This window comes from Plecotus auritus (genome assembly GCF_963455305.1).
Source record: "Plecotus auritus genome assembly, chromosome: 3".
NCBI lineage: Eukaryota > Metazoa > Chordata > Mammalia > Chiroptera > Vespertilionidae > Plecotus > Plecotus auritus.
This window is the reverse complement of record NC_137772.1, coordinates 226,362,582-226,389,578: the sequence shown is the minus strand read 5'-3', so window position 1 is coordinate 226,389,578 and position 26,997 is coordinate 226,362,582. Positions and strand designations below refer to the sequence as shown.

At 66.4% G+C, this 26,997-nt stretch overlaps 1 protein-coding gene across 3 annotated transcripts; it reads left to right on the top strand.

Annotated features, from left to right (window-relative positions):
- Positions 1 to 213: 213 nt before the first annotated feature.
- CERK (ceramide kinase) lies at positions 214 to 25,955 on the top strand. Of its 3 annotated transcripts, XM_080662638.1 has the most exons (14): positions 214 to 720; positions 9,611 to 9,724; positions 10,045 to 10,167; positions 10,984 to 11,199; positions 12,979 to 13,104; positions 14,357 to 14,420; positions 15,625 to 15,770; positions 16,374 to 16,448; positions 17,385 to 17,537; positions 18,348 to 18,453; positions 19,083 to 19,159; positions 19,649 to 19,854; positions 22,822 to 23,030; positions 23,790 to 25,955. In XM_080662638.1, the coding sequence occupies exons 1-14, from the start codon at positions 588 to 590 to the stop codon at positions 23,842 to 23,844; spliced, it is 1,803 nt and encodes a 600-aa protein (XP_080518764.1). In that variant the 5' UTR covers positions 214 to 587; the 3' UTR covers positions 23,845 to 25,955. The 3 variants fall into 3 exon arrangements, with proteins under 3 accessions (XP_080518764.1, XP_080518766.1, XP_080518765.1); XM_080662639.1 differs by lacking the exon at positions 10,984 to 11,199 and having other exon boundaries at positions 321 to 720; XM_080662640.1 differs by lacking the exons at positions 9,611 to 9,724; positions 10,045 to 10,167; positions 10,984 to 11,199 and having other exon boundaries at positions 319 to 720.
- Positions 25,956 to 26,997: the final 1,042 nt, after the last annotated feature.

Genomic DNA, 26,997 nt, shown 5'->3' with positions numbered 1-26,997 from the left:
CCTGGTGCCCAAGTCACGTGCCGCCTAGGGTGGCTGCACCCGGATGGCGTGGGTCCCCTGCCGCCCACTCCCAGGGCCTGGCCGCTGGGGCCCGGGCCTCCCACCGCCCCCGCGCGGTGCCCAGGCGGCATTTCTGCGCCGGGGGGACCCCGTCTGTCCTCAGGACCTGCCAGGGAGGCGCTGCTGAGCTCCAGCCCCGGCGGCTGCAGGCGGGACCCTGCCACCAGCCACCGGGGAAGCGCCTGCTCCGGGGCTCGGCTCTCCGGACGCGCCCGGCCCGCCCCCGCGCGAACCCGCCGGACCTCGCTCCCTCCTCGGCCTCCGCCCGAGCCCCTCGCATCCCCACGCCCGGTCCCCCGCGGCCTCCCCCTCGCCCCGCCCGGTCCCCTCGGCCCCTCCTCGGCCCCGCGGCCCTGCGTACGGGGTGACGCAACGCCGCGCCCCGCGCCCCGCCCGCCCCGCGCCGCAGCCGCCGCCACCGCCACCGGCCGGGCTCCAGGGGCCGCTAACGGTCCCGCGCCCCTCGGCGTCCGCGCCCCGCCCGTCGCCCCCCGCCCGGCCGAGGCGGCGCCCGCGGGGCTGGCGCGATGGGGGCGGCCGAGCCGCTGCGCTCGGTGCTGTGGGTGAAGCGGCAGCGCTGCGCCGTGAGCCTGGACCCCGCGCGGGCGCTGCTGCGCTGGTGGCCCAGCCCGGGGCCCGGAGCCGGCGTCCCCGGCGCGGGTGAGTGGCCGCGGGTTCAGGGCGGTGGGCGCCCGGAGGCAAGGGGGTGCGGGGACGGGGAGCCGGGGAGGCAGTGGGGGAAGGGAAAGTGGGGGCGGGGGGGCGAATGGGGACTGGGAGGAGGGGCGCGGAGGGTCCGCTGGCGCGGGGCGGCGATGCGGTGCGGGGAGGCCGCTGGCGGGGCGCGGAGACTGTTCACGCCGGGGCAGAGTGACAAAGGCGGGCAGGCGTGCTGGGGGGGGGGGGGGGGCGGCCCGGAGGATGTAATCCTGGAGGGCGAGGGGAGGGGTCGTGACGCCCGGAGGTCCTGGGCCAGAGGGTCCCGGGCACCGCCTCCCGTGGGCAGCCCCGCTGGGATCTGAAGGGCACCGTGGGGACGAGTGTGATGAGCGGTCCCGAGGGGGCGCCCGCCAGCCCTAGGTGTGTTGTTTAACCCGGGACAGATGCTCCTCTTAAAGGGGACCCCAAACCGGAGAGGCAGCCTCGGGGCTGCAGGAAGGGGCTTTTCTGGTGAAAAGCAAAGGGAGGGCGCAGGACCTGCTGCCCCGATGCGCTGGGGGGCGGCGGGCGGGGGGGGGGCTCATCAGGGGTCTGGCTGGACACGTGGCCTCCGCAGGCCTCCCTGTTTAGCGTGTAATTTAGGTAAAAAGGAAAGGATGCGGTGGCCGGGAGGACACCGGTGGACAAGGACAAGGGCGCTCTCCTGAGCTGGGCCCTGAGATGTCATTTGATCCTGGGAAGGCGGGGCTTCCGGAGACCAGGTGTGGACAGGGAGAAGGGGGTGGCCAGGCACGGGAAGGCCTGGGCGGGGAGTTTCATTCATTCCTCTCCCCCAAGCTGCTGCTGGAGGGGGGGGGGGAGTTCCCAGCCCACGGAGCATTTTCCACTGAGGGGACCCACGAAGGGGCGCACAGGCATGTACGTGCGGGGAGGAGAGCCCCACGGGGGGGGGGGGCAGGTCACCGTGGGACAGGAGGTCCCAGCAGCCCTCACTTCCCTCGCGGCATTGACCAGAGACCGGGAGAGACCAGGGAACTTTGGGGAGAGATGGTCCAGGCAGGAGGAACAGCCAGTGCAAAGGCCCTGAGGCCAGGCAGGAGGCCCACATGGATGTGCTGGGGTGGGGGGTGGAGGGGAGGGGGAGCTGGGGGAGGGGACACCGGCCTGGTACTGGCAGAGGCTGAGGTGGGGACTTGGCCTTTCATGGTGAGAGCCATGGAAGTCCCTGGCCGCGTCCCCCAGCCTCACATTCTCCAAGGCCCCCTGTGGCCCCGTGGGGAGAGTGGACAGAGCAGGGACAGGCAGCTGCTGGCCTGGTCCGGCCCCAGCGATGGTGAGCCGGGCTGGGTCTTGGGGCAGTAGGGGGCGCTGTGGCGGGTGCTGCGGGCGCTTTCTGACATGGAGGCTGTGGGGTCTGCAGGCGGGGAGCAGAGTTGGAATGTTGGTCCGACCAAGGTCAAGGGTGGCCTTAGGCCCATGACCACCATTTGGTTTCTGGCCTTGGCGTCACCAGAAGCCTGCAGCGGGGTGCCTGGGAGTCTGCTCCGGTGGGGTCTCTCCGATGTCCCCTCGGGGAGCGATGTCACGCTGGGAATCGCCCTCTGCCCCCTGGCAGCGCCCCCCCCAGGGCCCTCCGTCTGATGATTCTTGCTCTGTGATGCCCAGGCGAACGGAGCCTGGCCCGCCATGAGGGGCCCCTGCACACAGCCCGCCTCTGCTTTGCCACTGAAGGGACTGAGCCTTGGAGAGTAAGTGGCTGGCCCGGCCAGTGGCTGGAGCTGGCGGCTTGGTGGGTCCAAGGCCCAGCTGTGCTTGTGAGCAGCCAGCAGCGTGGCCACCCCCAGCCTGAGGGGCCACCCCGCCGGGGTGGGCTGCTCACTGCCTGCCTGCGTGTTGGCGTCCTCCGCGGGCTGCAGTGAGGGCTCCGGGTCCGGCCACAGCGTCCCCTCTCGGTCCGCTTGCACCTGCAGGCTGCCCGCTCCCTCCCCAGCGGGCGCAGTCCTCCCGGGGGGACCGGCTGCCCCTCTTCTGGGCACTTGCGTGAGGGTGCATCCAAGCTTCCTGACGGGACCCCCTCCCTGGGAGGCTGGGCCTCTGACTTCCTCCTGGGAACGGCCTGTGCGCATCCGCTCTGCTCTCCACCGCGATTGCTCTGGGGGTTTCCTCATAACGGCACCCCCAGACGGCACCAGGCCCCCGGCAGGAGGGCAGACACACACTGGACACTGGATTCAGTGAGCAGAGTGCAGTGCCCAGCCGGACGGACGGTGGCCTGGAGGGGACGTAGGGATGGAGGCTGTGCAAAAACAGGTTCTAGGAGGGTCCCGGAGGCCAGGCTGGGGGCCGCCATACAGCTCCGGGCACAGGCAGGGGAGGGGTGCATTGAGCCCCCCATTCTCCTGTTCTCAGAGGGGAAAGCTGGGAGCCCAACCTGATTGCCCAGCAGCAGGCGCAGGGTGTGCTGAGGGAGCTGGCTCTGAATCCAGGCGCGCTCGTCCTCTGGCCGCGAGAGTCCAGGAGCGAAAGGAACTGGGGGCCGGCCCTTCTGCACCCCGTGAGGCTGCTCCGAGGAAGCTGGGAGCCAGCATGTGCTCCCTGGCGGAAGTGGGGTGACTGCAAACAGGAAACCTGGCAAAGTGGTTGAACTTGAAAGAGACTGACACGGTGCCTGGCGGCAGTAACTGCACTCAGACTCCGAGTGGGGTCTTTTAGGGTTGGGGCTGGGAGCCACGTGGTGGGGGGGAGGGCGCGGGGGGTCATGGGCTCTGCCCTGGCTCCCCCTGGGACGCCCCAGCAGGTGGCCAGCGCCTCGGGCAAGTGTGGCTGTGTTTATAAAGTGTGTCCCCAAACGCGGGCAGCCACCGAGCCGCTGCAGGGACAGGCGCCCAGTGTGTCGGGTTTCGGAGCCGGTGTCCTCCCCGCACTGTCTCTTCAGCCTCCGGCCTCGGTTCTGGTCAGGTCACGTGACTGAGTAGCAGGCTGGGGGAGAGAGGGGGGAGAGGGAAACTGCCATTGTCCTGAGATTATTCCAAGGTGAACCGCCGTTTGTTATTCTGAAATAGGTCAGCGGCGTTTTCTTAAAGGGCCAGACAGCAAATAGTTCAGGGTTTGTGGGTCACCGTTTCTCAGCTCTGCTGTCTTAGCAGGAAAAGCAGCCGCAGGCAGCGTGCAAATGAAGGTGTGTGGCTGCGGACCAATAAAACTTTATTGACAAGAGCAGGCAGCTGGCTGGAGCCAGCCTGCGCTTTGCGGACCCTCCGCTGAATCACGGTTGCTGCGAAGGAATGACCGTGCGATGTAAAAACAACGGATGCACGTGGTTAAAAATACTCTGGCCTTCCAAACAAACACATCCGCTCGCCTGGAAAAAGTGCCGCTGCCGTCTGGGGGCGCACGCACTTGGGTTCTGACCCCGCCCGCACCGCGCCGGGGGCACTGGGCCGTGAGGGCAGAGCGGGGCCCTCGGACGCCTCTCTAACCAGTTTCCCACAGACCTGCCCGCACAGCCAGGGTCCGAGACTCCAGAACCAGAGGCGGGCCCGGGCCTGGGCCCTGGCTGGGGGCCTTGGGTGGTCGGAACATCATCCCGTACGCCCAGAGGTTGTAGGTTCCTGGTGTCAACGTGAAAACACTCAAACCTGTAAAGAATGTTTGTGAGTTTATTGGAGCCAAACTGTCGACATTTGCCAGGAAGCAGAACCTCAGCGGATTGGGATAGTGCTCCGGAGAATGGCAGTTTCTCATCTGTTTTTATCCATTGCCGTCAAAGGAGGACATAGGTGGGTGACAGGAAATCCACTGGTGATAGACTGGAGAGGGGGGAGGAAGCAAAGCGGGGAAACCCCTGGGAATGGATAAAAAGTGAAATGATGGACACACACTTAGGTGGGTGCAGGAACAATTAACATGTTAATGAAGGGATTTGTGGTATCTGTCCTGGCGCCCACCACATCTGGTTGTGCCCCAGGGGCTCCAGAAAAAGGGACGTTACCAGTTACCCAGACATTCCAAGGACGTGTTATCACAGATACAAAAAGACAGACGGGCTCAGTGAAGGTAAAGGCTGACCTTGTCAGTGAAGATACCGGCCTAGGAGGTGACTACCCACCATCCCTGCGTTTAGTTAAAGTTTAATTTCAGACCCTCCTTGGTGGTGACTTTAGGTCTGAGTTTGCAGGACCGCCACGCAGGCCTTCCCTGGACTGTCAGGTCAGCACGTGGCCCCTTCCGTCCACAGGGCCCAGGTGGCAAGTTGGTCTCTGATGGTTGGAGGGGCCCCGGGACACGTGTGGGCGCCCCACATTGTCTCATATTCCCACACTGCTGGCTGCCCCCGGGACCTGGGTGCTGGCTCGGAGGGCAGTTCGGCTCCCAAGGCCCCTCTGTGCTTTCTGCTGTGTTCTGCACGGGCGGCCAGGGGAGAGTCGGTGCACACAGTCAAGACCCTCCGGCCACGCCATGGCCGCTCCGGCCGAGCTATGGTCCCTCCGGCCGAGCTGTGGCCCCTCCGGCCGAGCTGTGGCCCCTCCGGCCGAGCTGTGGCCCCTCTGGCTGAGCTGTGGCCCCTCCGGCCGAGCTGTGGCCCCTCCGGCCGAGCTGTGGCCCCTCTGGCTGAGCTGTGGTCCCTCCAGCCGCGCTCTGGGGTGAGTTTCCGGGTGCCGTTGTCTGCCTCCACCTGCTGTTCCGGATCGCAGGCTGTCCTGGGGTCACAGCAGGAGAGAGGAGGGAAGGGAAATTCGGGGATTCCCCGCACCACCCTGCTCCCCCCTCGGGCTTCTCTGCCCGCCTCTGCTGTTTGCTGCTAGAGCCCTCGGTTAATATCCGAACAGCTGAGGCGTGAGTGGTCGGGGCCGGCCCCTGGGCAGGAGCTGGGGTCTTCGTGCTGCGTCTGTTTATGCTGACGCCCCGGTGCTGCGGCATCCGTGCTGCCCCCCGAGTCCTCGCCTCACCCTTGGACTGCTCCTAGTGTCACCCCCATTTCAGAGATGGGCCTTTGGGGCTCATGGGTGGCACATTCTAGATCTTGGACACCGAGGTCCTGGGGCTCGCCCCTTCGAGGATACGGACGTGGGGTTCATTTCCGGGGCCCCCACAGGCCTTTTATAGCAGACGGTGAGGAAGCAGGACTCAGGCCGGTCCCGAGGTGCGCGCGCCCCCCCCCCACCCCCTCCCTCCGCTGCTGAGGCTCACAGGGCCCCGCTGTCCGGCCCTCTGGTCCTGGCCGGGGATGCTTGCCCAGGATGGCACGCGGTGTGGGAGTGGGAGTGGGACGGGGTGTCTGCTGTGGCAGTGTGTGCGCCCTGGAGCTGGCTCTGTGGGTGCAGGGTCTGCAGTACAGGGTTCACGCGGCACCTGAACCCCCAAACTGCGGGCCCAGAGGAGCCCGGCTCTGCCCCGCCCTCCAGGATCTCCCGTTCACAGGAAAAGCCCAGGCCTGGGTCTGCCTGGGAGTGGACCTGGGCAGGGGCAGGGGCAGGGGTCTGGGCAGGCATCGCCCCGATCTGCACAAGGAGCGGCCAGGGGAGCCGCGGCCATGAAGGGTGCGGCCGAGCATGCGGGTCATGTGGTGTCTTCAGGCCTCAGCGGGCGCACACACGCCCGGGGTGCGAGGGGCAGGGCGGGGGGAGTCAGAGGCTCTGGGGTTGCTGGGCAGTGAGCCCGCGGACAGAGCTGTCTTCCCCCGGCGGGGGGTGCGGGGGGAGTAGGACAGACAAGGTAGGCTCAGAAGGTTGGGTGCGAGGCCCCTGTGCTGTACACCAGGGCGGGGGGCGCGGGGTTACAGGACAGCGGTGCCGGCCTCTCCCCGGGGCCCCAGGACCGGCCCCCCCTGGCTGTGGATTCCTGCACCTCAGCTGAGGCCTGATCCCTGGCCCCGGTCGGGGCACGTGCTGCAGGCGGCCATCGATGTGTCTCCCACATTGATGCCTCTCTCCCCGTCCTCCCTCCCCTCCCCTCTCTCTAAAAAAACCCAAAGGGAAAGGTATCCTCAGGTGCGGATGGCAAATCCGGGAGGGCTGCTGAGCACGTGGGCCCCGTGAGGCCGTGGTGGTCCCTCGGGCACGCTGCCCCGGGAGACACTGGCCAGCTCTGGCGGAGGCGCCGGGGTGCGGGGAGGCCTGTGCGGGAGCCCCCAGGGGCTCTGCGGGTCCGTGTGCGCGGTCCTTCCGGCGCCGTCCATCCCAGGAGATAGGTGCTCAGATCCCCTTAGGGGCGGCAGCTGCTACTTTACTCACCGAAAGGCCCCTCCGGGAGCCGGGACCAGCGCTCCGTCCCCAGACCGGCCGGGACCAGCCCGGGACCAGCGCTCCGTCCCCAGACAGGCCGGGACCAGCCCGGGACCAGCGCTCTGTCCACAGACGGGCCGGGACCAGCCCGGGACCAGCGCTCCGTCCACAGACGGGCCGGGACCAGCGCTCCGTCCACAGACGGGCCGGGACCAGCCCGGGACCAGCGCTCCGTCCACAGACGGGCCGGGACCAGCCCGGGACCAGCGCTCCGTCCACAGACGGGCCGGGACCAGCCCGGGACCAGCGCTCCGTCCACAGACGGGCCGGGACCAGCCCGGGACCAGCGCTCCGTCCACAGACGGGCCGGGACCAGCCCGGGACCAGCGCTCCGTCCACAGACGGGCCGGGACCAGCCCGGGACCAGGCGGTGCTCACTGGGATCCCGGGCGCCATTCCACGCGGCCGAGGTGGCGGTCACCGGCTCAGTGAGGGGCACGGCAGGTGTTCCGAGTCCTGGCCCCGTAGCAGGGTCACTGCTGGGCCACGCCTGAGGACCGACGGACAGCCCGACCCCATGCCTGGGGACCGACGGACAGCCCGTTCCCAGGGACCGACGGACAGCCCGTGCCGGGGGACCGACGGACAGCCCGTTCCCGGGGACCGACGGACAGCCCGTGCCCGGGGACCGACGGACAGCCCGTGCCCGGGGGACTGACGGACAGACCGTGCCCGGGGACCGACGGACAGCCCGTGCCCGGGGGACTGACGGACAGCCCGTTCCCGGGGACCGACGGACAGCCCGTGCCCGGGGGACTGACGGACAGCCCATGCCCGGGGACCGACGGACAGCACAGCTTGTGTGCAGGGACCAACAGACAGCCCGTGCTCGGGGACGGACGGACAGCACAGCTTGTGTGCAGGGACAGACGGACAGCTTGTGCCTGGGGACAGACGGACAGCACAGCTTGTGTGCAGGGACGGACGGACAGCCCGTGCCTGGGACCCGTCTGCGTGGAGGGCGTTCTGTCCCGTTGCTGCTGGTGTGGCCTTGGCCTCCCGCCAGGGTCAGTCTGGTCCGGGAGGGAACCTTCCAGGCGGCTCTGGCCTCTCGTCTCCTCGCCGCTCAGACCTTCACTTTGTTATCTAACCTCTGACCTCGGGCAGCGAAGGCCGTGCGAGATGCCAGCAGCCGCAGCGCCAGGTGGGAAATGGCGGGCGGGGCCCATGCTCCCTCCGCTGGCGTCTTCCACGCGCCCACTAATCCATGGTCCCGGTTTGCGTGACCTGGGTGCACACGGCAGGGACCACGGGCCTCGCCAGCACGTGTAGGTGGCCCGTGAGGGCGAGTCGTCTGTCCTCAGAGGACGGGGTGGCTTCGCTGCTGTCCCCATGGCCTGACCTGAGGGGAGCCCGCATCCCGTGTCCTTCAGGGACCTGCTGTGGCCTCTGGGTGCTGGCCGGGAGCCTGCCTCGGGGCTGCCTTTCGTGGCGCTGCTTCCTGCTGCTGGGCCCTATAGACGTGTGCTTGCAGCCCTGGCGGCAGCCCCAGGCCGTCACCCTGCCTCCCCAGCTGGGCTTCCACCCCCTTTACCTGGGGCCTCACCTGGGGTCTCCCCTGGGGCCTCACCGGGGGCCTCACCTGGGGCCTCACTCACCGGGGGGGGGGGGCCTCACCGGGAGCCTCACCTGGGGCCTCACCTGGAGCCTCACCGGGGGCCTCACCGGGGGCCTCACCTGGGGCCTCACCTGGGGCCTCACGGGGGGCCTCGCCTGGGGTCTCCCCTGGGGCCTCACCTGGGGTCTCACCTGGGGCCTCACCGGGGGCCTCACCTGGGGCCTCACCTGGAGGCTGCTGCAGTCCTGGGATCAGAGCTGTCAATCACGCCCAGGCAGCTCGGGGCAGCGTCCTCCTGGGCTTCCCGGAGGATGGAATGGCTGGGGCTCCCTCCCCCTGTCCAGCCAAGTCTCCCCGGGCTCCCGCCGACTCTGATGGGACCAACCCCTTGCTCGGTCAGGGCCTCCGTCTCGGGTGGCCCCGGGTCCGGCTGCCCTGGCCGGGTCGTGCTGTGTGCCTCCGCCCCACCTGGGTTTCTGAGCCGCTGAGGACTGCCCCCCCCCACCACCCGGGTTCTCCACCGTCTCTCCCCAGAGTGAGGGCAGGGGCGGCCCAGACGGCAGCCCCTGCAGCTTGAGGGGCTGAGCGGGCCTGGCAGGCTCCTGCTTCTGGTGACTGTGGATGGAACACGCCGTCTCCTGGTAACACCGACTCCCCAGACACTCAGCTCTGAGTTTAAAAATCACTCGTCACTTTCCCGTTGGCTTTTGGGTTTCTAACGAACATGAAAGCAGCCGGCGTGGCTCAGGGGCGTTGACCTACGAATAAGGGGGTCAGGGTTCGATTCCCGGTCAGAGCACATGCCCGGGTTGTGGGCTCGATGCCCACGATCCCCAGCGTGGGGCGTGCAGGAGGCAGCCGATCCATGTTCCTCTCTCATCATTGTTTCTCTCTCTCCCTCTCCCTTCCTCTCTGAAACCAATAAAAAAATACATTGAAAAAAAAAAAAAAAGACTAGGGAAGCAGACGGTCCCGGCATCGCGGAGGCGGGCCTGCGGTGTCCACGTGGCTGGCCAGCGGGTCTGACGCGGCCGCGGTGTCGTTGCAGGCGCCTGCTCGGTGCCCGTGTCGGAGATCATCACCGTGGAGGAGACGGACAGCCACGGGAAGCCCCACGGCAGCGGGAAGTGGCAGAAGATGGAACCGCCCTTCGCTTTCACAGGTGACGGAGCCGCGTGCCCGCCCACGGGGCCTCCGCTCCTCGCAGGTTGCGGGAAAGGGGCCTTTTGTCCCGTTTATGCAGCTCTGCTGCCTCGTGTATCCGCAGCAGGCTTCCCCGCGCCCTTTCCCACCACCCGATTGCAGCCGAGGTGTTGGTGTGGGACACCTTTTCTTTCCGTTACTGTGCCACCGGGGTTAGCGGTGAGGAACCGGAAGAGGGTTTCCCCTGTGGGCCGTGGGAGACCCCCGAGTCCGCGGGGACGAGCGCCGTGGCCTGCGGGGCTCGGGGCCGCGGCGGGAACCAGCGCTCTGTCCCCGCAGTGCACTGCGTGAAGAGGGCCCGGCGCCGCCGCTGGAGGTGCGAGCCGGTGACGTTCTGCGGCGCGGACGAGCAGCTGTGCCACCTGTGGCTGCAGACCCTGCGGGACCAGCTGGACAAGCTGAGTACGTGCGGCCCGCGTGTCTTCTTGTTTCTGTTCGTCTGCACCTGAGGGCATTCGTTCCGCGGATTTTCAGAGCGTGGCGGGGAGGGGGCGAGGGGCAGAGAGACACGTGGACTGGTTGCCTCCTGCATGCACCCTGATCAGGGCCAGGGCTCGAACCTGCAACCCAGGTAACGCAGCCTTTGTATTTAGAGAAGACCAAGTGGCTGTGTGCCTGCATGCGTACACGCGTGTGTACACACATGCGAGATCATGCATGCGTGAGTGTGCGCATGCAGAGGTGTGTGTATGTGTGTGCATACACGTGTGCATGCATGCGTGTGCTGCCATGACCTCTGCTTCCCTCCTCCTCTCTCAGCCCCGGTAGCCGAGCGGGCGGTGAGGCATCGCTGCGGCTCTGACACACTTTCCGGTTGGCAGACCAGCCGGGCGTGGTGCCCGCCGCATGGGCTCTGCCTGCGGTGTTGGCCCCGTGCGGTGGCGACGTGCACCCCTGCTCCGGTCTGTGCCGGCGGCCGCTCTGGCGGCCCACGGGACCCCGTGGTGTGAATGCGTGTTTCTTCATCCACTTGACGGTGACGGTCATTGGGGCAGCTCCCGTGCGGGCCCTTACACGCCGGCCAGCGCGTGTCTTTGGCTGAGCACGTTCGCACGTCTCTCGGGCGCCTGCCTGGGACGGGGATTGCTGGGCCGGACGGGTGCATGTGTCCAGCCGCAGTGGACACGGCCCGCCTGTCCCAACGTGGGGGTCCCGGAGGGTCCCTCCAGGCAACCGCAGAGTTCTGGCCCCCGTCCCGACCACATCCTGACGTTTCAGCCTTTCCGGTGGGGGAGCCGGCCGGAGTACGGCTGCAGTTTGCATCCCCGGACGCTGTTGCAGCTGAGGAACACGCTCTGTGGGGCCACGGGAAGCGCTGGGAGGTGTCTGTGCAGGTTCGGGTCCGTTCTTCCGCCGGGTCGTCTTTCTCACTGACGTGTGGACGTCCCGTCCGTGCTGTGGGCCGGGAGCTGTTCCTGGCCTTGAGACGCACAGGTACCTTCTCCCGTCGAGTGCTAGCGTTTCACTGTCTTCATCCGTTCTTTTTAAAAAATATATTTTTAAATTGACTTCAGAGTGGAAGGGAGAGAGAGAAACGTCAAAGATGGGAGAGAATCATGGATCGGCTGCCTCCTGCATGCCCCCGACTGGGGATCGAGCCCACAGCCAGGGCCTGTGCCCTTGACCACCAGAATCGAACCCGGGACCCTTCCGTCTGCAGGCTGACGCTCTACCCACTGAGCCACACCAGCTCGGGCTTCTCTGTTCTCTTGATGGTGAGCAGAGTCTTCATTGTGACCTGGTGGCATTGATCTTCTCAGCCTGTGGCTGGGCTGTGTCCTGTTAGGGCGCCTTTGTCTGGCCGGGCCCTGAGGGCCTTCTCGCCTCTGAGCGTGAGACCCACGACCCCGGGAGCCGACTTCCCCGTGGTGCGAGGTTCCCGTCCTTTCGGTGTAGACCCCGGCCTGACCCCGAGCCGTCGCCGGGAAAGACTCGCCCCGGCTCTGTGCTGTGGCCGCCGTGGGTGGCCGCCGTGTGGAGCTTGTGTGTCGACGTTGAGTGGAGTTTCGTACTCCGCCTCCCGTCCCGTGGCGTGGCCGAGCTCACTCATTCAGGACGTTGGACGGCGTCCCGTCGCTGTGAAGGCTCAGCTCCGCGTCTCCCACCTCCGTCCCGGTGCCTTTTAGCGCTTCTTCCTCCGCGTGGGCCTCGCGGGACGCCGCTGGGGCGCGGCCTCGGTGCTGGTCGCGGGGAGACTCGGAAGGAGGCGTCTGAGGTTTCCCAGGGCCCCACGGACCAGACCTGAGGTTTCCCAGGGCCCCACGGACCAGCCCGAGGCGGCTTCTCCCTGGCCTCGTCCTCTGGACGCCGGCTTTCCTCGTCCCGAGGGGGTTGCCCTCGTAGGTGCTGGCAGCGGCCGGGAGCGTCTTTTCTTCTTGCCGAGCCGCGGAGGAAGGACGGGTTTCTCTTTTGCAGAAGAGCCTCGTGGCCCCGGGGTCGGCCCCCTGGTCCTGCTGAGGCACCCCTCGGGGCCCGGCTCCGCCCCCTCTCGGGCTGTCACCGTCCTCTCCTCACAGACGGGAAGCTCCCCAGTGCGGGCCCGAACCTATAAACACTCTCCGGCTCCACGCAGAACTCCGGCCCCTGCGCTCCCATGTCGCTCAGCGCATGAGTGCGGGTTGCTCGCTCGTGACACCATCCTGACCCACGCACCCTGACCCCACGCACCCTGATCCACGCACCCTGATCCACTCACCCTGACCCCATGCACCCTGATCCACTCACCCTGATCCCACACACCCTGACCCCACGCACCCTGACCCACGCAGCCTGACCCCACGCACCCTGACCCCACGCACCCTGATCCACTCACCCTGATCCCACACACCCTGACCCCACGCACCCTGACCCACGCAGCCTGACCCCACGCACCCTGACCCCACGCACCCTGACCCCACGCACCCTGACCCACTCACCCTGACCCTACGCACCCTGATTCACGCACCCTGACCCACACACCCTGACCCCACGCACTCTGACCCACGCACCCTGACCCCACGCACCCTGACCCACGCACCCTGACCCACACACCCTGACCCCACGCACCCTGATTCACGCACCCTGACCCACACACCCTGACCCCACGCACCCTGACCCATGCACCCTGATCCACTCACCCTGACCCCCCGCACCCTGACCCACGCACCCTGACCCACGCACCCTGACCCCCGCACCCTGACCCCCGCACCCTGACCCCATGCCGATGTTTTGCAGCCTGTCGACCCAAGCGCCTGCTGGTGTTCATCAACCCTTTCGGAGGGAAGGGCCGGGGCCTGCGGATCTACGAGCGGAAGGTGGCACCGCTGTTCGCGCTGGCCGCCATCTCCACCGAGGTCATCGGTAGGCGGGGCGGCGCCGCGTGCGGGCGGGGACGCAGGACACCCATTCGGATGTGGGCGCTCGGGACGGTCGCCTGTGAGATCTTTAAAAAAATGGATGTCAGAGAGGAAGGGAGAGGGTGGGAGCGTTAGAAACATCCGTGATGAGAGAGAGTCATGGATCGGCTGCCTCCTGCACGCCCCACACGGGGGATCGAGCCCGCCACCGGGCATGTGCCCCGACCGGGGATCGAACCCGGGATCCTTCAGCCCGCAGGCCGACGCTCTATCCACCGAGCCACACCGGCCAGGGCTCCTATGAGGTTTTAAACAAAATAGACTGTGGGTTGTTCTCCCCCCGCCCCCCGCCCCCAAATCGGAAGGAGGAGAAGCGGATAAAGAGGGTAACGTGTCGAGCCAGGCCCTGGCAACGCGGGCCCTCCGGACATGGCATGAGGGGATGAACGGAGGAAGACCCTGGACAGAGATTCTTGCGAGAGCTACAGTGATGAGCGTTTAGAAATAACAGGACCAATACGTGACATTTCAAGAAACGAATGCCGTGCCGCGTTTGTGACCGCGGGTTTTTGGAGCCGGAGGGCCCGGGAGGCGGGCGCCTGAGCGCCCCGTGTAAACCTGTTCCCGAGCACCGGGCACCGGGCCGCTGCGGGCACGGGCCTGAGGTGCCAGTGAGGGGTTTGCCCAGCGCTCCCGGCCCCTGGATCTTTCCTAGGAAGGCAGAGGCCCGTTGTATAGCAGCAAAACACGGACGACACTTAGCTGTCCCCAAACTGGCAGCTGGGAGATAAGACGTGGGGAATCGGGAGGAGTGGCACGTGGTCCTCACACGTGGTCTTGGCACAGGGTTCTTAGCGGGGAAGGCGATGTCTGAGGGTAGGAGGGAGGGGTGCGGGCTTGGGCGCCCAGGAGAATCTCCCCAGACTTGCTGTTTCTCACGTGGGCAATGCGGGCTCTGGACGGCTCCTGTGGTTTTCTAAGACGTTCGAAGTGCCTCGGGCCATAAGGGAAAGGGTGACAGCACGGGAGTGGGTTCTTAACCAACCCCAGCTCCGCTGGAGTTCCATCCCCGAGGGGGTGCCCCCGTGGCGGTGTCTCCCGAGGGCCTGCTCCGCGGGGGCGGGTTCCTGCCCTGAGGCCTGCGGTCCCGCGGGAGGAGGGTGGCTGGCGGGAGGCCTTCCAGTCCTCGTCCTAACAGGACGGCCCTGCCTGGGGCTGCGGGGGCCACCGGTCTGACGCCACGCATTTCTCCACAGTCACGGAGCGTGCCAACCAGGCCAAGGAGGCCTTGTATGAGATGAACGTGGACGGCTACGACGGGTGAGCGCGCCGCTTGCTGCCGGCTGCCGCGAGGAGCGCGTGCTCCCGCGCCCCCCCCCACCCCCCGCCCGCTGCCTCGGTTTGGTTCGCTCCCTCCTCACTTTCCCCACGGAGAGTGCGCGTGCTCCTCGCGGAAAGGGAGAGGGGACCCTTCAGAGTCCCGCCTTCTGTGACCCGGAGAGACCACCGGCTGGATTTGTACTTCCCTGGTGGTCTACCTACCTACATAGGCTTGTGGGAACGTGTGTCACAGGCATGACCATACTGCCTACATGATGTGAATGTACATTACAGATATGACCGTACTACCTACATAATGTGAATATACATTACAGACATGACCACACTACCTACATGGTGTGAATGCATGTTACAGACATGACCACACTACCTACATGGTGTGAATGTACATTACAGATATGACCGTACTACCTACATAATGTGAATATACATTACAGACATGACCACACTACCTACATGATGTGAATGTATGTTATAGGCACGGCCATACTACCTACATGATGTGAGTGTACATTACAGACGTGACCACACTGCCTACATGATGTGAATGTGTGTTACAGACATGACCATACTGCCTACATGATGTGAATGCATGTTACAGACATGATCATACTATCTACATAGGCTTGTGTGAATGCACGTTACAGGCATGACTATACTGCCTACATGATGTGAATGTGTGTTACAGACATGACCATACTGCCTACATGATGTGAATGTGTGTTACAGACATGACCATACTGCCTACATGATGTGAATGTGTTACAGACATGACCATACTGCCTACATGATGTGAACGTGTGTTACAGACATGACCATACTACATGCATGTTACAGACATGACCATACTACCTACATGTGAATATACGTTACAGACATGATCGTGATACATACATAATGTGAGTGCATGTTACAGGCATGAGCATACTGGCTACATAGGATTATGTGAACACACATTACAGACATGACCGTACTAGGTACACAGGATGGTGTGAATGCATGTTATAGACATGATCCTACTGCCTACATAGGCTTATGTGAGCGTGGCGGGCCACCTGATTGTCCCCAGGAGCCGGGCCTGTCCCGCCCAGGGACATGCTGCCCACGCAGGAGTGCCAAGAGGAGCCTTGGAGGGGTCGGGGGTGGCCGTGCAGGGCCCTCATGAGCCCACGTTGCCCCACAGGGTCGTCTGCGTTGGCGGGGATGGCATGTTCAGCGAGGTCCTGCACGGGCTGATCGGCAGGACCCAGAGGATGGCCGGCGTGGACCAGAACGAGCCCCGGGCGGCGCTGGTGCCCTGCCCGCTGCGCATTGGCATCATTCCCGCAGGTAGCGACGCGGCCGCCCTCCCGCCCCCAGTGCCCGCCCCCAGTGCCCGCCCCCAGTGCCCATGCCCACCTGGGACCACGGAGCCGCAGCCGAACCCGCTGCTGGGACGGGGGCTGGCAGGCCGCCTCCGTGTCACTGACAGTGAGAGACCTGTGGGTGGCTCGGGGCCTGCAGCCAGAGCGTCTGCCTGCTGACCGTGGCCACCCTGGCCGGCCCTGCTGACCGTGGCCACCCTGGCCGGCCCTGCTGACCGTGGCCACCCTGGCGATGGCAGATACCGCCTCGTGGTTTATTCTTGGGAAATCCCGACCAGGGTTTTCCGGCTCCTCAGCACGTCTCCTAAGATCCCGCTGCCCAGCCCGTCCAAGCCTGCTGAGTCAGCCGGGCGTGGGGTTCAGGACTCGGGCATGAAGTGGTGCCCGGGGTTCCCTGCCCACGCGACATGGATTCTGACCCAATTAAGAAGCAGGACAGACCTGGGAGGATCCGCGGCCTCCCGGCCACGCCCTCGGGGGCCCTGGAGGAAAAGGAGGAGCACGCACTTTACCGGAAGCTTAGTTTTCTAAAATCACTGCAACGTGTTAAGGGCCTTTCTCCTCTTAGGGTCCACGGACTGTGTGTGTTACTCCACCGTGGGCATCAACGACGCAAAGACCTCGGCCCTGCACATCATCGTGGGTAGGTCCCGCCCATCACTGTGGGTTGGTCCCGCCCATCACTGTGGGCAGGTCCCGTCCATCTTTGTGGGTTGGTCCCGCCCATCACTGTGGGTTGGTCCCGCCCATCACTGTGGGTAGGTCCCGCCCATCACTGTGGGTAGGTCCCGCCCATCACTGTGGGTAGGTCCCGCCCATCACTGTGGGTAGGTCCCGCCCATCTTTGTGGAGCCTCCCTGCCCTCCATGCCCGGCCCGTAGGCCAGCAGGGCCCTGTGTCCCTGAGGCTCCCTCCACTGCCATCTGGCCCATCTTCCCACACCGCCAGGGGGTCCTGCAAAGCACAGACCCTGCTCAGAACCCTTCTCGAGCCTTGGGGGGCCAGCACCCCGTGACCTGGCCGGCTCTCCTCCTTGGCGTCCATGCGCTGGCCAGGCTGCCCCTCTGTCCCAGGCTCGGCTGGGGCCCTGCTCTCGGCTTTCCCTCCACTCAGGGCCCAGCCCCTCGTCATGGGCGGGCGGGCGGGCGGGCCTGCCCAGGAAGGTCCCTGGCTGCCCGCCACTGTCCTGTCCTGTGTGCCTGCCTCTGGCCCCTCCGGAAGGAGCCCTGAGCTGCGGGCCAGGGGCCGAGAGGCAGGAGTGGCTGCGACCCGCTCAGACACGTGACTGCATTTTCTAAGACACGCCCCTTCTTCGCCGGCAAACCCATCCCGTCCGTCCGCCGGGGACCCTGAGCTGCTGCGTGGGGATGTCCTTGCTCGTCCCCGCACTGCAGCTCTCCCGTTATCATGTGACTCAGGAGCAGGGCACCCAGAGGACAGATGTCGCAGCGTCCCTGCGCATCGTCTGCGTCTCAGTCATGTCTCCTGGGTGCTTGCCGGCGTTGCGGGCGGGCGGGGGGGCAGGGAGGAGGCCTGTGGCCCATGGAGGGCACGGCCCCACCCGCGGCTTCTCCTGCAGGGGACTCGCTGCCCATGGACGTGTCCTCGGTGCACCACCACGGCGCGCTGCTGCGCTACTCGGTGTCGCTGCTGGGCTACGGCTTCTACGGGGACATCGTCAAGGACAGCGAGAAGAAGCGCTGGATGGGGCTCATCAGATACGACTTCTCAGGTAACAGAGTGGCACGTCGGTGACCTTGTCGGCACGGCGCCCCGGGAGGCGGGCGCCCCTGAAACAGACAAACCCAGGCAGGCTCCCCGGTAGCAACAGACCCGGGCACCCTGAAACCGCCCTCCTCTCACCTGGTCACGGAGCTGGGGCCACAGGAAGCGCGGTTACTCCCCGGCTGCACGGAGGTGACGGTCTGCGTGGCCCAGGGCACCGTGTGGACGCGCTGCGGCCCTCGGGCCCCGCTGCCCATGCCCTGCAGGGCGGCCTCCTCCAGACGCTGGCCAGATGCATGCCGTGCGCTCGGGGGTGGCCCGTGGGGGCCCAGCCAGCTCGGGTGGCTGCGCCCGGCCTCGGCCTCCTGCGGGCACAGGCGCTTTGCCAGAGCGGCTCTGGTTGGCACTGTTGCCCTGGTCTTCGTCCCGAGTGCTGACAAGGTGCCACAATTGCCGGGATGAGTTTGGGGCCAGGGCTGGGGGCTGCGGGGCGCCACTGACAGCATTGGAGGAGCAGAGAGGGACCTGGTGGGCCTGCCCTGAAGGTGGCTCAGCGCCACACACACATCCGGCTTCAGAGCCGCCCGCGCCACTGCGAGCCCCGGGCAGGACCGTCGGAGCGCGCGGCCCTGGTGGCAGGCGCCCAGCGGGGCAGCTGCCGCACTGGGTCACGGCGGCCCTCAGTCCCCGGCACTGGCCGAGCCTGCCCCTGCGGGGCTCCCGGAGAAGGCCCCCGGGGGACCTGCTCCCGAGGCTCACCTGACGGGAGGTGTGTCGGGAGGTGACCTGGCTGCTTTCTTTCTCGCGCCCGCCCCAGGCCTGAAGACCTTCCTGTCCCATCACTGCTACGAGGGCACCGTGTCCTTCCTCCCGGCGCAGCACACGGTGGGGTCTCCGCGGGACGGGAAGCCCTGCCGGGCCGGGTGAGCACCGCGCCGCGGGCCGTGGCTCAGGCGGGAGAAGGCGGGACTTGGGCTCCCGCTGGGCGGGCGCGGGGTTTCCGATGGGGCCGGACGCTGGGTCTGGCGGCAGCGAGAGCGCAGGTCAGGGTAGCGCTTTGGTTCACACGCGCCGACGAGGGGGTATCTCGTTAGCCCTCCCGTCAGGTCGCTATGCCCGGGTCTTTCAAAGTAAGTCTGATTTTGAGAATTCAAGTTAATATGTCAAAGAAGTGGGTTTTTTTTAAATCCTCACCTGAGGATATGTTCCCATTGGTTTTAGAGAGAGGCGGGGAGAGAGGGTGAGACAGAGGGGAACATCGATGTGAGAGAGACACATTGACTGGCTGCCTCCTGCACGAGCCCCGACCAGGGCCCGGGCCAGGGGGGAGCCGGCCACCGGGATACCTGCCCTTGACGGGAATCGAACCCGGGGCCCTTTGGCCGACGCTCTGTCCACGGAGCCACGCTGGCCGGGGCCGAAGCAGCCTTTTTAACTGAGCCCTGGACATCGCGCCGCCCGCCCCGGGGAGGGACCGGGGAGCCGTGTGGGCGCCGCGCAGGCCTGCCCGCTGCTGCCCGGGGCGGAGGGCGAGCGGCCTCTGGTCTTCCAGGTGCTTCGTCTGCAGGCAGAGCAAGCAGCAGCTGGAGGAGGAGCAGAAGCGGTCACTGTACGGCCTGGAGGGCTCGGGTACGTCGGCGGCTCTGTCCTCTCTGTCCCCCTGTGCCCGTGAAGGTCAGGCGGGAGCCCCCGCGCTGTCCCCTCATTTTCACTCTGGCGGCCGCGGGGCTGCGGGCCAGGCCCCAGGGAAGAGGTTGGGAGCCGCTGTTGGGGGGCCCCCGCGGGTGTTTGTCTGAGGGCTCGTGGGGACGTCTTGGGACCGGAGTGGGCACGGCTCTGGCGGGAGCGCTGAGTCGTGTGTGGGGGCTGCACCGTCACCGGAGGTTGCCTCCACCTCAGTCGTGAGAAAATGTGGCTCGTTCTCGGCTCCCAGGCCACAGAGTCGGAGGGCGGCCAGGTCCGGGGACCCCGGGGGGGGGGGGACCAGGAAGTGTCCCGGCGAGCACATGGCCTCCGTGCGGTGTCCTTAGGGTCCATGCCAGGCGAGGGTGCGCGTGGCCCGTCCTGGGCGTGGCCCGGGCGGACCCTGAGCGTGACCCGCTGCTCCCTGTGCTGCAGAGGAGGTGGAGGAGTGGAAGGTCATCTGTGGGAAGTTCCTGGCCATCAACGCCGCCAACATGTCCTGCGCTTGTCCCCGGAGTCCCCGGGGCCTGTCCCCGGCCGCCCACTTGGGAGACGGCTCTTCCGACCTGATCCTCATCCGCAAGTGCTCCCGGTTCAACTTCCTGAGGTTCCTCGTCCGGCACACCAACCAGGGCGACCAGGTGAGTGCGAGCGTCCCGCAGGCCTCTGGGCGGGTCCTACTGGGTGCAGAGCTGGCTCCATGGGCCGCTGTGGGGTCCTACTCGGTGCAGAGCTGGCTCCATGGACCGCTGGGCGGGACCTACTGGGTGCAGAGCTGGCTCCATGGGCCGCTGTGGGGACCTACTGGGTGCAGAGCTGGCTCCATGGGCCGCTGGGCGGGACCTACTCGGTGCAGAGCTGGCTCCATGGGCCGCTGTGGGGACCTACTGGGTGCAGAGCTGGCTCCATGGGCCGCTGTGGGGACCTACTGGGTGCAGAGCTGGCTCCATGGGCCGCTGGGCGGGTCCTACTGGGTGCAGAGCTGGCTCCATGGGCCGCTGGGCGGGACCTACTGGGTGCAGAGCTGGCTCCATGGGCCGCTGTGGGGACCTACTGGGTGCAGAGCTGGCTCCATGGGCCGCTGGGCGGGTCCTACTGGGTGCAGAGCTGGCTCCATGGGCCGCTGGGCAGGTCCTACTGGGTGCAGAGCTGGCTCCATGGGCCGCTGTGGGGTCCTACTTGGTGCAGAGCTGGCTCCGCAGACCACTGGGCAGGACCTACTGGGTGCAGAGCTGGCTCCATGGGCCGCTGGGCGGGTCCTACTGGGTGCAGAGCTGGCTCCATGGGCCGCTGGGCGGGACCTACTGGGTGCAGAGCTGGCTCCATGGGCCGCTGTGGGGTCCTACTTGGTGCAGAGCTGGCTCCGCAGACCACTGGGCAGGACCTACTGGGTGCAGAGCTGGCTCCATGGGCCGCTGGGCGGGTCCTACTGGGTGCAGAGCTGGCTCCATGGACCGCTGGGCGGGTCCTACTGGGTGCAGAGCTGGCTCCATGGGCCGCTGTGGGGTCCTACTTGGTGCAGAGCTGGCTCCGCAGACCGCTGGGCGGGACCTACTGGGTGCAGAGCTGGCTCCATGGGCCGCTGTGGGGTCCTACTTGGTGCAGAGCTGGCTCCGCAGACCGCTGGGCGGGACCTACTGGGTGCAGAGCTGGCTCCGCAGACCGCTGGGCGGGACCTACTGGGTGCAGAGCTGGCTCCATGGGCCGCTGGGCGGGTCCTACTGGGTGCAGAGCTGGCTCCCTGGGCCGCTGGGCGGGACCTACTCAGTGCAGAGCTGGCTCCGCAGACCACTGGGCAGGACCTACTGGGTGCAGAGCTGGCTCCATGGGCCGCTGGGCAAGTCCTACTGGGTGCAGAGCTGGCTCCATGGACCGCTGGGCGGGTCCTACTGGGTGCAGAGCTGGCTCCATGGACCGCTGGGCGGGTCCTACTGGGTGCAGAGCTGGCTCCCTGGGCCGCTGGGCGGGACCTACTGGGTGCAGAGCTGGCTCCCTGGGCCGCTGGGCGGGTCCTACTGGGTGCAGAGCTGGCTCCCTGGGCCGCTGGGCGGGACCTACTGGGTGCAGAGCTGGCTCCATGGGTTGCTGGGCGGGACCTACTGGGTGCAGAGCTGGCTCCACAGACCGCTGTGGAGTCCTACTGGGTGCAGAGCTGGCTCCGCAGACCGCTGGGCGGGACCTACTGGGTGCAGAGCTGGCTCCGCAGACCGCTGGGCGGGACCTACTGGGTGCAGAGCTGGCTCCGCAGACCGCTGGGCGGGTCCTACTGGGTGCAGAGCTGGCTCCGCAGACCGCTGGGCGGGACCTACTGGGTGCAGAGCTGGCTCCGCAGACCGCTGGGCGGGACCTCGGTGCAGAGCTGGCTCCGCAGAACGCTGGGCGGGTCCTAGTCAGGGTTCCGTGTGACCCCGTCCCTGAGCTCGCTGGAAAGCAGGCACATTAGTTTTCCTCCCCTTTCACGCTCAGTCACAGTGGCTCCTGGTAAAACCCCACTGAAAAGCATGAACTCTGAGCCCAGGAGCCAGGAGACGGGATGTCTGTCATCGGGTCTTCTCTTCCTCTTGAAACAGAACAAAGCGGCCCAGTGACATTGGTGTGGCCCTGCGGGTGGCCCTGTGGGTGGCTCACAGGCACCATCGGCTCCTGAGCCGGGGACACCCCACCCCCCGGGGCCCTCCCTGGCCACTGCGTCCTCCCAGTTAGGACAGGGAGACCCCGAGCCTGGAACATGCAGAGAGGGGAGCCAGTCGTCTGCTTTTTTCTATCCCCCCCGAGGACATGTTCCCACTGGTTTTAGGGAGCGTGGGGGAGAGGGGGAGAGACAGAGAGAAACACTGATGTAAGAGAAGCACAGCGACTGGGTGCCTCCTGCACGAGCCCCAACCAGGGACTGGGCCGGGGAGGAGCCTGCAACAGAGGTACGTGCCCTTGACCGGCATCAAACACGGGACTCTTCAGTCCACAGGCTCTATCCACTGAGCCACACCGGCTAGGGAGCAATTTGCTTTTTTTTTTTTTAAAAAAAATATATTTTATTGGTATTTTACAGAGAGGAAGGGAGAGGGACAGAGAGTTAGAAACATCGATGAGAGAGAAACATCGATCAGCTGCCTCCTGCACACCCCCCACCGGGGATTTGCCTGCAACCAAGGTACATGCCCTTGACCGGAATCGAACCCGGGACCCTTCAGTCCACAGGCCGACGCTCTATCCACTGAGCCAAACCGGTTTCGGCTGCTTTTTTTTAAAACTTCAGTTATACTAGTGAAAATACTCCCCCAGTAGCACTTTCCTGTGGCTCTTTAACTAGTTCTTGTGAAAGAGATGAAGGGTTCCACCCGTCCCTGCTCGGAGGTCCCAGGGTGCCTACAAGCGGTCATTGTGGCGGGCACGGCGGGCTCCCAGGGGTTCAGGGTCAGCCAGGTGCCTGGGAAGGCAGGTCCCGGACTCCTGCCCCCCTCAGGCCGTCCACTCACTGGGCAGCACGGCCGGGAGCACGGCCAGGGCCGCGTCCTCGAGGGCGAGCGCACGCGGAGGGCAGGAGCTCGCTGGCCGGGGCCGTCTCGCTCCTCCCCGCGCCGCGACTCAGGAGCACCCTCTCTTGCCAGTTCGACTTCACTTTCGTGGAAGTTTATCGCGTCAAGAAGTTCCAGTTTGTGTCGAAGCAGGTGGAGGACGAGGACGGTGACCTGGGCGAGCGGGGGAAGCAGGGGCTGCGCCAGATCTGCAGCCAGCACCCCTCCTGCTGCTGCAGCGTGTCCAGCAGCTCCTGGAACTGCGACGGGGAGGTGCTGAGTGGCTCCGCCGTGGAGGTCAGGTGGGTGAGCGGCTGTCACCGTCCCTGTTACCCTCGCTGCGGGGGCCGGGGCGCCATGCCGCTCGGAGCCCCAGCGAGGAGCGCGTGTGGCCAAGGTGCCTGTGCGCCCAGGTGGCACATGCCCTGTGGGCGCCGTGGTCTAACCCTGGGGACACGCCAGGTGTCCATCACTGTCACAGGCCTTCGAAGCCCCTCGATTCTAAAAATATACCCTTCCTGACGTCAGAGAGGAAGGGGGAGGGAGCGAGACAGAAACATCCATGATGAGAGAGAACCGTGGGTCGGCTGCCTCCTGCACCCCCACCCTGGGAATTGAGTGACAGCCCAGGTGGGCATGTGCCCTGACCGGGGATCGAGCTGTGACCTCCTGGTTCATGGGTGGATGCTCAACCATGACCACGCTGGCCGGGCGAACCCCCTCGATGTTACCCTTCCTCTCCCCCGCACCTGCAGGCCCGCGCAGCTGGGCCTCTGCCCGGTGCTCTCGCTTCTCACTCTGCGAATGGCCTTCCCGGGCACTTCCCAAGCCCTGGGCTCACGGCATCCACCGGGCGGCGCTCCGGCCTCAGGCGGCCCAGCCACTGAGCTGAGGAGAGCCGGGCAGGCCGGTGTCTGCGGTCTCCCCGTGGCGGCAGCTGCCTGCTTTACCACGGGGCGCGGGTCAGCCAGGGCGGGACCTGCTGTCCTGTCCGCGGGGAGTCAGCGCGGCCCCTCGGGCAGGAGCCGGGGCCCGGGTGTCAGCGCGGCCTGTCTCCGCAGGGTGCACTGCCAGCTGGTCCAGCTCTTCGCCCGCGGCATCGAGGAGAGCCCCTAGGCGGAGCCCGCGGCCCAGACCCCATCTCATCGCCGCTGCCTCGCTGCGCGTGGAAGCGTGGGAATGGAGAGAACCCCACAGACCCATTACGTGGACACATACATTCAAGCGTAGAAATTTATTTTTATAGTTAAACCTTGGTTTTAGGAAAAATACCTTCTGTCAGCGGTTCGGCGGACGCCCTGGGCAGTTTCAGCTCCACCTGACTCTGGGTCGCGTCTCACGTAACTACCCTCCACCAGGGGTCGCTGCGGACGGGGCGCTGGCGTCTTAGACTGGATCAGTGCGGGCGGCTGACTTAGAGACGGCCCGTTCGCGGCTCTAGCACAGTCGCTGTACAGACCGCGTCGCGGGAGAGCTCTCCGTCCACGTCCCCCGTCTGGACAGGAGGTGCCTGCCCGTCACGCCGACCAGCCTGGAGTTGTCCGTGGTCGCGTTCCGAACGCCGTGGGCTCCGTCCCTCACTGGAGCTCACCATCGGGCACATCCCTGGTCCCCCCGCTGTGCCCCAGGCACGGAGCAGCAGCACCCGCACGGGGACCACGCTAGCGAGAGAGGCGTGCGGAGTCATCGCGCTCTCTCCACAGCCTCAGCCTGCGCCCGCCGTCCTCGGTCCCGGACAGTCCCGCCAGCAGCCCTGGCCGTGCTGGGCCGGCAGTGCGTGCTGTCTAGTTAGAAACGCCGATGCTCTGCCGCCAGGAGGCGCCCTTGGTGGCGTGTCAGCGTCAGACCCCCGTGGCGGGGCGAGGGGCTCCACATTCCAGGGTGGCTTGGTGCCGCCTCCAGGCCGGGTCTGCCCGTGGCCGACCTTCCCTTTCATCTCTGCGTATTATTGACAGTTTTGTCCTTTTAAGCCGGAGGCGTCATGCGGTGTCTCCATGGTTGGTGCTCGAGTTTGCTGCGGCCACAGCCCTGGACTGACCCCCGGGCCCCCCACGCCCCAGGCCCGGTCTGTGCCATGGCTTGTGGTCTGTGGATAGCGAAGGTGCCTGTACCCCGGCTCTGTCAAAGGACAGGAAGGTGTGACGGAGCTCTGGCCTGCGACGGGGAAGGCTGGGCGTCCGGACGGCTGTCTGCTGCCCCGGCGTGGGCTCACGCGGGCCCAGTGGCTCAGCGCGTGGCAGACAGCGGAGTCCGAGTCCGCGTGCCAGGGCGTGTGAACTGCATGTGACTCTCCCGCTTCATCCCCCCCCCCCGCCCCCCGCCAGGCAGGCAGGAGCGGCTATAAGTGTTTTTCTTTTCTTTTTTTCAAATAGACCGTGTTTAAAGGCAATTGGATTGCTGGTTAGTGGGTGGAGGAGGTTTGGTATAAAGAGCTGACAACACGCTGGCGTTTCTGTCCTGCCTGTCGTCCTGGGAAGAAGCCGGAGACGCGGGACTAGCAGGTCCGTGTGGGGCGGTGGCCACACCCGCAGGGCCCCGTGTCTACGGCGAAGCGCTCCTGAGGGTCCCCCCACGGGACCCCGGCTGGGCCGCCCCGCCTCGACGCCCCGTGGACTCCGCTGCTCACAGCCTTGGCGGCCCTGGCCAGCGCCCCAGCCCCCAGGCGCCCCGGAGTCCGTGCCCACGGAGGGAGCACTATGTCCACCAGGACACCAGCCCCAGATGGCCGGGCGGTGGCTCCCGACTGCACGCTGGCGTTCACACTGCGGACCTGGGAGCTCCTGGGGGGATGGCGGCACTGGACCCCGAGGCGCCCTGATGGTCTCACAGGACCAAGTACCTCTCAGACCCCCCACGCCGGGGCCTGCCTCCGTGAAGGCTCCAGATGGAGCGACACAACCGGCCCGTGGGGACTCAGGAAAGCAGAGCTGCTGGCGGACGTGGGCCCAGGAGCCGCAGGGCTGGGCCGTCCGCGCCGCTGTGGCTCCGGTGCGGGGCCCGGCAGCGCGGGGACTGGAGACGCCTGTGCCACCTGCTGACTCACCAGCGGACGCATCGCTCATCGCTGCGGAGCGCCTGCCCCGACGGGCGCCACACCGTCCTCCAGTCCCTGTGGCCGGGAGGCGGGGGGCTCGGCGTCCGCTCTAGTCTTGCTGGTTTCAAGATTAGAACGTGGCCGCGTGCTCTGCTGTGTCTGAGGCGACGGTAATAAAGTGACTTGGGCAGAAGGCGGCTGTGCTGAGACACCGTGAAGGGACCCGCTTTTCACTGACTTCACGTCCCGTGTTCCCGTCTGTCCTCACGTGCCGCCCTCGTCCCTCCCGGTGGCCCTTCTGAGCTGCAGCCGGGGCCCTGGCCCCTGGGGGTGCCTGCAGGCCTCTGTCCCCGAGAACAAAGACCCGGGAGGACGGCGAGGTGCCTTTTGTTCCCCGGGCCCTCAGCCGGGAAAAGCCACGGCGCCCCCGGAAGGCAGCGCTCGACTCCCGGGGGCACGGTCAGCAGCCCAGTGGCCGCCAACACATCCACCCCGACCCCGACCCCAACCCCAACCCCAACCCCACAGCTGCCCCAACCCCGACCCCACAGCTGCCCCGACCCCACAGCCGCCCCGACCCCACAGCCGCCCCGACCCCGACCCCACAGCCGCCCCGACCCCGACCCCGACCCTACCAGCCGCCCCGACCCCGACCCCGACCCTACCAGCCGCCCCGACCCGACCCTACCAGCCGCCCCGACCCCGACCCCACAGCCGCCCCGACCCCGACCCCACAGCCGCCCCGACCCCGACCCCGACCCCGACCCCACAGCCGCCCCGACCCCGACCCCACAGCTGCCCCAACCCCGACCCCGACCCCACAGCTGCCCCGACCCCGACCCCACAGCCGCCCCGACGCGTGCGCAGACACAGTAGCAGAACCTGCTCACGTCTCACCCGCCCATGGGAGGTTGAAGCTCAGTTCTGAGCGGCGGCTCCCCCTGCACACGTGGCTTTCACGCCACCGGAAGGTCACAAACCCCAAGTTGAGCCACCGTAGGTCAGGGCTCAGGGCACAGACCGAACGGCGCGGGCGCACGGGGCTGGGCCGCCAGCCCCCTGCATTTCCACCTGTTTGTGTTTGTGCTCACGTCGGTCATTTTAAAGAAAGTCACTTCTTTTTTATTTTTTATTTTATTGATATTTCACAGAGAGGAAGGGAGAGGGATAGAGAGTCAGAAACATCGATGAGAGAGAAACATCGACCAGCTGCCTCCTGCACACTCTCTACTGGA

What these genes read in the sequence shown, in the direction of transcription:
- CERK (XM_080662638.1), top strand. Translation starts at nt 588, where the DNA reads ATGGGGGCGGCCGAGCCGCTGCGCTCGGTGCTGTGGGTGAAGCGGCAG. An exon ending in ACCGCCCTTCGCTTTCACAG is followed by an intron (nt 9,725 to 10,044) that starts GTGACGGAGCCG and finishes CTGTCCCCGCAG; the next exon opens with TGCACTGCGTGAAGAGGGCC. An exon ending in GGCTCCGCCGTGGAGGTCAG is followed by an intron (nt 23,031 to 23,789) that starts GTGGGTGAGCGG and finishes CTGTCTCCGCAG; the next exon opens with GGTGCACTGCCAGCTGGTCC.